This window comes from Oncorhynchus mykiss, chromosome 5 (genome assembly GCF_013265735.2).
Source record: "Oncorhynchus mykiss isolate Arlee chromosome 5, USDA_OmykA_1.1, whole genome shotgun sequence".
Taxonomy (NCBI): Eukaryota; Metazoa; Chordata; class Actinopteri; order Salmoniformes; family Salmonidae; genus Oncorhynchus; species Oncorhynchus mykiss.
Genome location: NC_048569.1, coordinates 77,294,880 through 77,307,127, shown reverse-complemented (window position 1 = coordinate 77,307,127; position 12,248 = coordinate 77,294,880). Strand labels below are relative to the sequence as shown.

Here is a 12,248-nt window from a genome sequence, read left to right as displayed (position 1 = left end):
GAAAGTACAGGCCAGGCTGACATAGAGTACATGAGCCTTGGTCATATGTAGTACACTAAATAGGGAATAGGATGCCATTTGTGACAGAGTGGATCTGTGAGAAGGGATTAGCTCCCTCACATTATACAGCACGGAACACTGCAGAACTAATGAGGAATTCTGGTAGAAATCTGACACAGACTAAGTCCCACCATTGATCAGGCCTTCGATGTGTGTGTGTGTGTGATTGTGATCGTGTGTGTGTGTGTTTGATCGAGTGTGCGTGCGTATGACCCTTCACTATGGGCAGTAGTACATTTGTCTTGGGTTTTCCTTCCATGAAGAAACCTAACAAATGTAAAATGGTTCTTCGACTTTTACTCTGTCAAGATATGAAAGTATGTGAAATACTCTCACACTTTCATTGTGGGTTGTGGTCACGCTGGCTTTTGAAGCTGACAGGGTCGTTTTTACTGTTCCATACAGTCAGACAAAGGAAATGAAACTTTAGCAGAGGTAGAGATTACTGTAAATGCTGCTGACTAGAAGAGAAAAAGCACCCACTTTGATCTCTATAAAATGTCTTTCATGACACAGAATGGTTTAAAACATGGTCAGATTCCTCTGTCTGTACTGAGGGACGAGCATCACATAGGAGTGACTCCACCTGTCGGAAGAAAATGACTGTATACTGTATGTCATATTTAATATTTCATATGACTAATATAAACCTGTATTTACCTTTCTTTCAGACGCCAGATACCATCAGTCTGAGCCCCAACACAGAGAGGCTGATGGAGGTGTCTAGGACCCCTAAGCACCACCTCCCGTCTGGCTCTCAGGCCCTGATCAAGTGGGCAGAGGATCATGGTTACAGACCGGTCACCACCTACACCCACACACCTGTAGCTAACACCTTTAACCTGAGGCTCAGGGAGCCAGGTGAGAAACACCCAGGCTTCTATAATTCTGTTTATAGACAACTGATTGTATTGTTGGTGCCCCCCCCCCGCCCCCTCCCTAAGAGTGACATGCTCGCATCCCCTGATCTCTGCACACAGTTTTTACGATTCTTTATAGAAAATATTAGATCCCAGATTGACAGTATCCGACACCATAACAGCATTTCTGGTCAGGAGGCACTAAAGGCAACCGCTCTGAGACTGTCTACTGCTTCCTTTTGCTCCTTTGAGCAAATGTCCTTTAATTCCCCCCTTGATACTGTAGCTCACATGAAGACCTCCTCCTGCCCCTTAGAAGTGATCCCTACTAGACTACTTAAAGAAGTTATGCCTAATGTTGGCCTCAACATTATGTCTATTGTAAATTGCGCCATGAACTCTGGCTCCCTTTCCAAAAACAGCTCTGGTCCAACCTCTCCTTAAAAAGACAATCTAGACCCCTCATCACTGAGTAATTCTAGACTTCTAAACATCCTTTTTTATCCAAGATTTTTAGAAGTTGTTTTCAAGCAATTGGTGGCTTATTTGAGTATGAATAACGTATTTGAAAAATTCCAGTCGGGCATCCACTTGGGCGGTATACCGGGGTATTTGGAAGTAGCCACTGTCACCATTGAACCAACTTATTTTAATTTTTTCAATAAATGTTAATATTAGTAGCTTAATACCTGCAGTCAAATTGTGCAATATATTAGGAGATTGCATTCTTCATTTCACCTGTCACATTATTTTACATTAAGAATCTTACCTTACTTCCCCAGAACAGTTGAGACAGTCAAGTGTTTGTTTGTAAATAGCACAACGGGAGAAAGCGGGAGCAGGTGAGTCCTGCTGTGTATTGACAGGGGTCACGTTTTATATTGAAAGCCAACGGTGTATTTTGCTTCACTAGTGATCAGGGATGTGCAGCTATAGTTTTCCTTCACAGAAAAAACATTAGTGCAACAAATTTGGCAGAAAATAGCTTCATGACAACAGAAGTGCAACACTACTTGGCTGGCAACCAGCAAAGTGAATGAGCTTACAATGAAAAAGCAAGGTCTTTTTTGCAAAAACGATGCATGGCCATCATATTTCTAATGTTTATCATAGAAAGAATGTAGCCAGCTAAATGTCCTAATGTTTTGCTTAAAGTTCATCTCAAAGCGCTGTCTGCTGATAGAATGCCCGTTCGTGAAGTCTCATCCAAGTGGAGAAGTGCAGCTTGAAGCACAAATTTAATCTGGTGTCGAGCAGAAATTCCAGTAAGAAGCATTTTAGATCTGCTTTCCAAAACGCAGCAAAATATTTCTTATGCGTTTCATATTTTTTTCCTGCATGAAAAAACACAGTATTCTGCGTTAACGCAACCCTTAATTTAACTTGCTAGTTATCTAAGTAAGTGGTTGAATTAACAATATTGGGTTAGCTTTCTGCCATGTTTGATAAGTCAAAGCCCTTTGGATGAGTTATCTGTAGGCTGTCTTGATTTCCTTGCTTTTTTTTAATCCTCTCTGTTCTCGGGCCGTCTGCTCCTCCCCATCTTCTTCAAGCAGAGCAGGCAGGCAGGCCAGTTGCCCTAGTGACTCCAGATTCCACACAGATACAGCCTGTACACACTGCTCGAGAGTACTGTTCAGACAAGCATGCATCAAAACTTTGAGTCTCTCATTCACATTCGCTTGTAAATGTCCAAACTCATCAAAAATGACATTCGGTAGCTCCTACCTATATATGTATAACTTTATGAGCTGGATTGCCTGTCTTTGCAATAAGTTTATTTTTGTTTGTGCACGTTAGCATATTTAGCTAGCAACTTCCATGGAAATGTGTTATTACTTATTCAAATTTTGTTAGCATTCTGGTAATAGATGCCCGTAGGGCTTTTTTGAGTTTATTTTGGCTCCCCCTTGTGTACCAAGCTAGTAATACCGTAAATCCTGGGATTTACGCCCAACCCTACAAGTGACCTAAGCGACTTTGAGCGTGGTATGATTGTCGGTGCCAGGCACGCCGGTTCCAGTATCTCAGAAACAGCCGGCCTCCTGGGCTTTTCATGCATGACAGTGTCTAGGGTTTACAGAGAATGGTGCGACAAACAAAAAACATCCAGTCAGTAGCAGTCTTGTGGGCAAAAACAGCTCGTTGATGAGAAAGCTTGAAGGAGATTGGCAAGAATCGTGCAAGCTAACAGACGGGCCACAAACAGGCAAATAACGGTGGTGTGCAGAATGGCATCTTGGAACGCACAACTCATCAGTCCTTGTCATGGATGGGCTATTGCAGCAGAAGACAGGTTCCACTACTATTAGCTAAAAACAAGGAGAAGCGGCTCCAGTGTGCATGCGATCACCAACACTGGACAATTGAGGAGTGGAAAAACATCACCTGGTCCGACGAACCCCGGTTCCTGTTGCATGAGTCCATGGCACCATTATGCCTGGTGTCAATGATACAGGCTGGTGGCAGTGGCGTAATGGTGTGAGGAATATTTTCCTGACACATATTAGGTCCCTTGATAGCAATTGAGCCACGTTTGAATGCCACACCTTGTAGAATCCATTCCCTGAAGAATTCAGACATATCTGGAGGCAAAGGGGGCTCCGACCCGGTACTAGATGGGTGTAACTAATAAAGTGGTCATTGAAAGTGTATGTTTACTGTAATGAAAATAATAGATAATGCATGACAAATAGACATAGGTTTACTACATTTAAGAAAGATATCTACTGTGTAAATAAATTATGCTAATAATAATAATTAATTTTATTTGTAAGCGCTTGTTATAAAAGTATAAACTATTATAAATCATTGATTTTTAAAACCACATACCATCGACATACAATTTTACCTGTCCTTATAAAGACAATAGTCTGAAACTCAAGTCTGTTAACTCTGAGCCAATTTAGTTTCAATGTTCTGTTCTGTTTGTGCTCGGTGCAATCTCAATGCCTTTAAAATCACCAGATGAGGCCTGTGTGTGTAAGTGTGTGTGTGTGTGTGTGTGTGTGTGTGTGTGTGTACGTGCGTGCGTGTGCATTCGTGCTTGTGTGTCTCTGTGCATCTGTGTGTGTGACTAAAATGTGTTACACACACTTCACTTACAGATGTGGTGGATCCCCTGGATTCCATGTTCCCTCCAGAACTCTCCATCTTACGGGACACCAACCCCATTCTCTCTGGTGGTCAGGGGGGTGCTGCCCCACACTCCAGTGGCCTGCCCTTCACCTTCCCCTTGCCCCCGCTCATGGAGCAGGGCCTGCACTACCTGTCCCTGCCCCCCCCCCTGGATGACCGGCCTTGGCTGGGAGGGGAGCTGGGTGGGGAGCCTGAGGAGCAGCAGGGGACCCTCAGTGTTGGTCTCAGTGTTCAGTGTGAGGAGAGCAGGATAGTGGTCTGCATCGACCGAGAGAGTCTGCAGGTGAGGAGATACTTGAGTAGTCAGCCAACTGGTTTATCACTGTGACTAAATATCTGCCTTCATTGTGTAAAAAATGGAGGAAAGGCAGTTGTGGAATTCACACTTTTCATGCTTGATTTAACTGTATGATTATTCCTCTTTAATACTGACTGGCACTGACTTGAGTCAACAGTGTGTAGTGTGTTTGCTACTGTTTGTGTCTGTACTTGTGTGCTACCATTGGGCACTGTGAAGCAGGCCCAACACAATAGACAACAGTGTAGTAAAACCCTCACACTGCAATTAGGTATACTTATGGTTAGAGTTGGACTATCCTGTTGTTTTATTTAACATCACACAGAGAAGTAGAATGGCATAGTGACGTCTAATGCCTCACTAGTCTAGTGTCATGTGTCTCAGTCAGCTCTACTGATCGTTTTGAGATGATCATTGATCATGATTAAAATGTTATTGCAAAGATTATAGATTATATTGACATTATATCATTAAAAAAATACTTTATAGATGATTGACTATTTATTTATAATTACATTGTCTCTTTCCTCAGGCCAACGGTTACGCTAATGTCAACCTGACTCTTCAAGACCCAGAATGCAAAGCAACGGTCAACTCCACCCACTACACGTTGGTGACCCCATTGGAGGGCTGTCAGACCACCAAGTACCCCATGCACCCCGGTCCTATGGTCCTCTACATCAACTCTGTGAGTAGCACATTTAGCAAATGATCAACTCATTGAAGGCACGTTTCCTGGACCCTAGCCTACCACATGTTACTATACTCCAAAATCTTGTAAAGCCTGGAAATTGAGGGTGCCCAGACCCTAATAAGCATACCCCTGGACTAAAATGCATATCCATTTAAAATACTTTCAGTCCAAGACTTGGCTTGGTCTGTGCCTGGAAACTAGCCCTATATGAGTACTGTATTCACATATTTAAATAGAACAATTATAGGATCTCTATGGCGGTATCCCCCAACCCTATCCTGTTACTCTGAACAATGGTAATCCATTATCTCTATGTGCATGGGAGGAACAACTAGGGGCAGCTAGCGCTAAATCAGGACAACAGTATGAATTTCTGCGGGAAGTAGGGGTGCTGAGGGGGCTTCCCATCCCTTGATAAATCAACATTTAAATAAATAAATAAAATAGCCCCTGCAAAATGTGTTAACTAGGCCTTTATTACTCCTGGATAATTCTTGTTTTTTTCTCTTCTTAGATACAAAGATAACTTCAGTTCCCTATGGTCAAAATAAAGTATTCTTCATTTAACTGTTTCGCAATACATCAAAGCCCCATGTCCTTGTGTGTTCCATCCTACGAATAAGCATTTTCATTTATTAGGCTTGGGCGGTATCCAGATTGTCATACCTTCATACCGACCTTGTGCCCCCGGGATATTTGGTCATACCAGCATTGAACACAAGGGGAGCTATTTTCAAACCCCACTGAGCCTCTGTAGTCCAAAGGTTAGCAATGCTAACCCATAGAGTGCTAACTAAATGCTAACAAGCACATTGCAAACATTTTATACAGTCTCTGACCTAAACTATTTGCAGGACAGACATCCCAGCTCATACATTTTTACAAGTAACTAAAAACTGCTACTCACAGTTTTCTGCACAAAACACACATTAGACAGCAAGTCTCTTGATCCAGCAGGGGATTCTCAGCTGTTACAAAGCGAAGCTTGATTTTGGAAGACGCTAAGCACTTAGCTAGATAGCTAACAAGCTACTAAATTAGCAAACCCAATCCACAACCGCAGAGTATTTAGCACATATTAGACAGTTACCGTAATAGTTATAAAATATCTAGCTGGCAAACATTTAGTTGTGAATTCCATAGTGAAACTAGATCACCGGACGCGTGCTGCACAACAGTTAGTGACTCACAAGGTTCTGGTCTCTCGTTGTTGTTTACTTGTAAAAAAAACACCACGTGACTGGGGACTGCCAGTAAGCTTCATAATAAAAAAATATTTGACAGGTAAACTGAAGAACGGAATCTTTTTTATCTCCTAACGTATTGCACAAGTTGACTGCAGGTATTTATTTAAAAAGTAGCTACAAATATTCTAATGTATAAAATTGTAAAATAAATAGTTTCAACGGTATTGACGGTATTGAAAAAACATCCTGTGGCTATTTCAAAATTTCCCCCGGTATATGGTATATATGGTATACCGCCCAAGTCTACTATTCACTATATTAGAGCCTTGGTCAAAAGTAATGCAATATATAGGGAATAGGGTGCCATTTGGGATGCATCCTTAGACTAGAGACTACACTGGAGGGTCAACACGTGTGAAATAAGCACCAGTAGGAATAAACTAAATGTCAATGGCAATAATTGACCTCATTTAGTCCTTGTCTTCTAGCCCTAACTCACCTCTGAGCCTGTAAACAACTGACGTACACAGAGTGGGCTTCCAGTGTTTCTTTCCTGTGGAGAAAATGAAATATATGCTTCACAGGGTTCTGATAGAGCTGATAGAGCTCTCAGCTCTGGACTGTTGAAATCTCTGGACGTTCCCACGTTTTCATTTCAGCTCATCTGTTGCAGAATGTTGTGGCAACTAGATTCAGACCAGAGCCGCATCACTGGTGTCCTGAGTAGGGTTCCAAAGGGAGGGTATATTACTGGAGACTTTAGAGGTTTACCAGTAAACCACCAGAATGTTGGTATCTTCGAAGGATTTTATGTAATCTATCACAAGACATCTAGTGGCCCTTTTGTGTACGGTTCTGTAATAATCTCTGGCCCTCTGTGTGGCCTTATCACATGTAAAACTTTTTTTACTAATTGAATGACAAAGCTGTAAAACCTTATTCACCATCAATTTAGTGATACCATTGGTGTTTAATATGAGGGTTTCAGCATTAAATATCCTATATATGTTTTTTTACTTGTATTGTATGTATTGTATGTTATTATGTCAATATGTATTTGTTTCAGTGTTTTGCCATCAAACTGGTGGCAGCTATGAAAAAGTCAAAAGTTAGTAGAGTTAATTGAAAATAATTGCATGCTTTTTTCATTAATTTGACTATTTTCTCTTGAACCATGTACTAGAAACTCATGAACAATATGGACACAGATATAAAAAAGGAATATTCTATATTATTCTAAATGTTTTTAAGTTATTCAAATATACATCTCCAAAGTTACGATAGATTGCCATAGATTTTCTGTTAATTACCTAAATTACCGGCAGCTTTGCAACACTAGTCCTGAGCCCCTGAATGAAACAACACCATTCACACGCAGAACATTATTTTAAAATAGTTTGGCGCCAATCACTGGTAAAGTTTCCTGTTTTTTTACCAACGCCCTGACAAAAGTAGTGCACTATATAGGTAGTAGGGTGTCATTTGAGATGCACCCTTAAAACATGATTTGGCACCAGTAGCTGGGAACATGTCCTATTCACCTCTGAGCCTGTAAACAACTGACGTACACAGAGTGGGCTTCCAGTGTTTCTTTCCTGTGGAGAAAATGAAATATATGCTTCACAGGGTTCTGATAGAGCTGATAGAATATATCTGAACTATGTTCAATGATTCAATGATCAACTCTCCTATGTGGCTGACGTACAGATTCTAAAAAGTCAACCTGAACCTGTTCAATGTGGGTGTTTCCCAATTGGCACCCTAGCTATATAGTACACTACTTTAGAACAGGCTTTGGTCAAAAGTTTGTACTTCATAAAGGGAATAACTGGGGTGCCATTTGGGACGCATACTGTATCTGAACTGTGTTCACTGATGTGTTCAACTCCCCTGTGGTTGACATCCAGATCCTGATAAGTCACGATGAGCCTAAGGATGGGAGTGGTGTTCCCCTGGATTACGATGATCTAGAGTCTGGAGACGTGACATTCCCTGGGGAGACAGAGGCACTGGAGAGGGCTGCTTTCCTGGAGCACACCACGGGGCCTGATCACAGGTCCTCCATTCTGGTAAGACATCTATAATATTAGATAATATGGATTCTATATGATTCTCTCTCAGGACCAGCACACAGGTCCTTCATTCTGGTAAGACATCTAGCTACACAGGGCCAGCTACAGGCATAAGCGGTCGCTTGTTTTTTTTTCCCAACTTCTATAAAACTGCAAAGATGTCTCTCCACCCAATGGCAAAATGGGTAGTATTGCAGAAAATTAACTTTAAAACTCAAATTCTTCTCTCAGCCATGAAAGGGGGCGGGAGCACTAATATGTTTTACCGGGACATGGGGGCCCCCAACCAGATCTCACTTAGGGCCCTCAAATGGCTAGAGCCAGTCCTGTACCTACATGACTCTCTGTTTGTTTGTTTTTCATACATTTGGTCTCCCTCGAACAAGAGGTTGGTTTTCAAACTCAAGGGAGTTTACCCTGGTTAATTAACCCTAAATGAAAAAGGAATTAAGAGAGTAGCATTGCATGACAGGGCCTGCCTGGGGTTGAGAGAGTTGGGAGTCATGACCAGACCACTGATCATCAATAAATAATATACTACCTCCGCCTGAATCCTGTCCAGATGGTTGAAACTCCATCCCCCAGAGTCCCTCAGTGCTAGTAAAGACTCATCTGGCTTCTTAGGAGGATGGAAGATTCCAACTCTCACTGTCTACTCCCCACATTATCTTTATGTCTTGAACTTCTTCTGACCTGAGCGTTTTGGGAAATCTGCTATCACGCTTTCCCTTTCATCTACAAAGTCTCTTTCCTTTCTCTCTCTGTGCCTCTATAGCCATACTCTTTACCCATGCACACTCTTCCTCTCTCATCTTTGTCTCCTCCTGCCTGTATCTCTGTGTCTCTATAGCCGTACTCTTTACCCATGCACACTCTTCCTCTCTCATCTTTGTCTCCTCCTGCCTGTATCTCTGTGTCTCTATAGCCATACTCTTTACCCATGCACACTCTTCCTCTCTCATCTTTGTCTCCTCCTGCCTGTATCTCTGTCTCTATAGCCATACCCTTTACCCATGCACACTCTTCCTCTCTCATCTTTGTCTCCTCCTACCTGTATCTCTGTGTCCCTCAGTGATATTGCTGTGATGAAACACTTGACACACTCCTGGCTGTGAAGGCCAGGGAGTGTGAGGGGCGAGGGTGAGGGCCAGGTAATGTGAGGGCCAGGGCAAGGGCCAGGGGGATGGTGAGTGTCAGGATGAGGACACGGGTGAGGGCCAGGGTATGTTAGAACCATGATTATGTTGTGATTGGCTCTTCTCTTCTTCACCCCTCCAATTCAGCTGTTTTGATTGGCTCTTCACCCCTCCCCCAGTTCAACTGTTTGGATTGGCTCTTCTCTCCTTGTTCCTCCAGTTCAACTGTTTTGACTGGCTTTCTCTCCTCTCTCCCGCCTCTCTCCAGTTCAACTGCACCTACAGGAAGAACCAGGACACTCTAGGAGGATCAGGATCATCAGGATCGTTCCCTCGTATTGCCCCAGCAGCAAAGGAACTGCTCAGCACCGACGTCATGGTTAACATGGAGCTGTACAACACCCATCTCTTCCGTTATCCGTCTACCCAGGCCTTCCATACCGTCTCCAAAAATAAACAGGTCTTCGTAGAGGTAAACGAAGCAGTGAAATACTATAAACTGTACTAAATACATTTAAGTACATTGTGTCTCTTATATTTTTAGTCTGTGTGTGATTCGCTCAGATTAATATAATTAGTAGGCTAGGATCCAGATTTTGGAACATGTGAGTTGGAGCGATTTCACAAGAGCCAGGATTGTCTGTGTGTGTGTGTGTGTATATGTCTGTGTCTCTGTCGCTCTCAATATGAGGCCTGTCAAAACAACAGTGAGGACTGTTCTGTGTGTACACTGGTCTGGTCCACTTTCATCTGTTAGTGTTTTAGCTTCCACAGGGTCCGTTGATATTTGGTCTGGGTCGGAAGGATATAAAGTTAACATATCGTCTTTCTGCTGTTAACTACCCCTCCCAGCCATCATCTCTGTCTTAAAGTGTCCTGGCACATACAGTACTGTATGGCATTTAGAATTCTCCCCAGAGACCTTATCGTCTATTTATTCTGTCTGGAAAGTCCAGAATGTACCTTGCTAATAGCACTGATAAGTAATTACTAAGGAGGTCCTATCGGGAGGTTGTGTAAGATAAGTTCGAGATCCACACAGTGAGGCTCTTTGGAGTGTTGATTTATGGAGCTATTTGAGGAGGACGGCTGCTCTGACAGTGTGGCCTCAGAGAGACAGCAGCAACAAGTCACAAAGAGCTCTGTGTGTGGGGCCATGGGGCCTAGTCCTTCTATCCCTTTCTCTCCCACCTCCACACCTCTCACACTGGGCTGAGATCTGCCGTGCCCTGCCCTAGCCCCTGAGGCTACAGCCCAAACTAAGCTGTATAGGAAACTGCTGTTGTGCAACAAGTGAGTCATAACTTGTGTTACTCATAGGTCAGGTCACAGCCTGCATGTACAGTGCTCACTGGGTTTTCACTAGTCGCTGCCAACGATGAGCTGTCCTTTGAATGCAGTGTGTGTGTGTGTGTGTGTGTGTGTGTGTGTGCGCGTGCGTGCGTGTTTGTGTGTCCGTGCCTGCGTGCTTACATGTGTGCTTTTGACTGGGCAAGCTTTTTGACAACCTTGGCATGCCGATGGCACAGCCAGAAAACAGTAAAACACATGTAGATTTTTCAGAGAAAAGGGAGAGAGAAAGCAGCAGGGGGATAATAAGTCATGTTTCGTCCCAAATGGCACCCTATTCCAGGGTCCATAGGTTTCTGGTCGAAAGCAGTGCACTATATGGGGAATAGGGTGCCATTTAGGATGCAAACCCATAACTCAGGGAAATGCCTTGTGGTCTGCCGAAAGAAAGATCCTCTTAAAACGTTTGAAGGGACTGAAATCCACAGGATTTGTGATTCTTGGACCTGATAGCACTCTGATAGTGTTCCTTTAGCTTGTTCTCTGTGTTAAAACAAATAGCTCCTGGACTGACAGAGAGTGTACAGACATTTGCCAAGATGGTGTTCCTCACACAACTTTGCAGAGGGAAACAGATAGTTTATCAATTCAACGACGTCGATGAGAGGATTTGTAAATAGAATCATCTGACATCTTTAGAGGCTGTATCAATCATATAACCTCTACACCTTGCTTACACATTATAAACTGGACAATATTTTGGCACATGAGTTGATTGTTTTTGTGAAAAATGACACAATGTTTAACACAATGTTTTGTTTGATCTTGATTTTTTTATTTTTTTATTTCTCCCGTCAGATTGGAGCCTTCAAAGTCGACCCAGATCTTGGCTTCATGATCCAGACCTGCTTCATCTCTGCCAACTCAAACCCCAACATCGCGTCAGACTATACCCTGATCGAGAATATCTGCCCTACAGACGACACCGTCAAATACTACAGTCAGAGAGACCTACCTATCTCCCACTCCCAGACCGACAACAAGAGGTTCAGCTTCACCTTCAACTCACACTTCAATGAATCATTGCTCTTCCTGCACTGTGAAATGTCCGTTTGCTCTAAGAGACCCCACAATAACCAGGGACTGGCAATGGTATGTTTTAGTTTTTCTCCATATTTGTTTTATTTCTTGAGTTACTTGACGTCCTTGGCTCCTATAGTCCCAGTCTATATTAGCTAGAGCGTCACGGCCCCGCCCACCTGTAAGGAAAACAACCTGTGGTTACTTTGGTTACCCTATTGGCTTACAGAACGTAATTTTCTTGTTGTCTACATGTTTTAGTCAATTACAAAACTACATTTAAGAAAAGTACAACACCTAAAGATTGCTTTTAAACATTGCCTGCTCCTGAGCCTTCTCACTACTTAGAAAAACGTAATACATGCCCCTTTTCATGACAGTGCTAGGAGCCACGCGAGTGAGTGCTAGCTAGCTACTGACTGGAACATTAAGC

At 42.8% G+C, this 12,248-nt stretch overlaps 1 protein-coding gene across 2 annotated transcripts in view; it reads left to right on the top strand.

Moving 5' to 3' along the window:
• The window catches only part of LOC110524600 (transforming growth factor beta receptor type 3), a 126,006-nt gene that overhangs the window by 95,783 nt on the left and 17,975 nt on the right, over positions 1–12,248 (top strand). For both annotated transcript variants that reach the window (XM_021604413.2, XM_021604412.2), the window contains exons 8-13: positions 732–921; positions 4,028–4,341; positions 4,889–5,044; positions 8,145–8,306; positions 9,714–9,917; positions 11,594–11,887. In XM_021604413.2, coding sequence (XP_021460088.2) covers positions 732–921; positions 4,028–4,341; positions 4,889–5,044; positions 8,145–8,306; positions 9,714–9,917; positions 11,594–11,887 — 1,320 coding nt within the window. The remainder of the gene's footprint in view (positions 1–731; positions 922–4,027; positions 4,342–4,888; positions 5,045–8,144; positions 8,307–9,713; positions 9,918–11,593; positions 11,888–12,248) is intronic.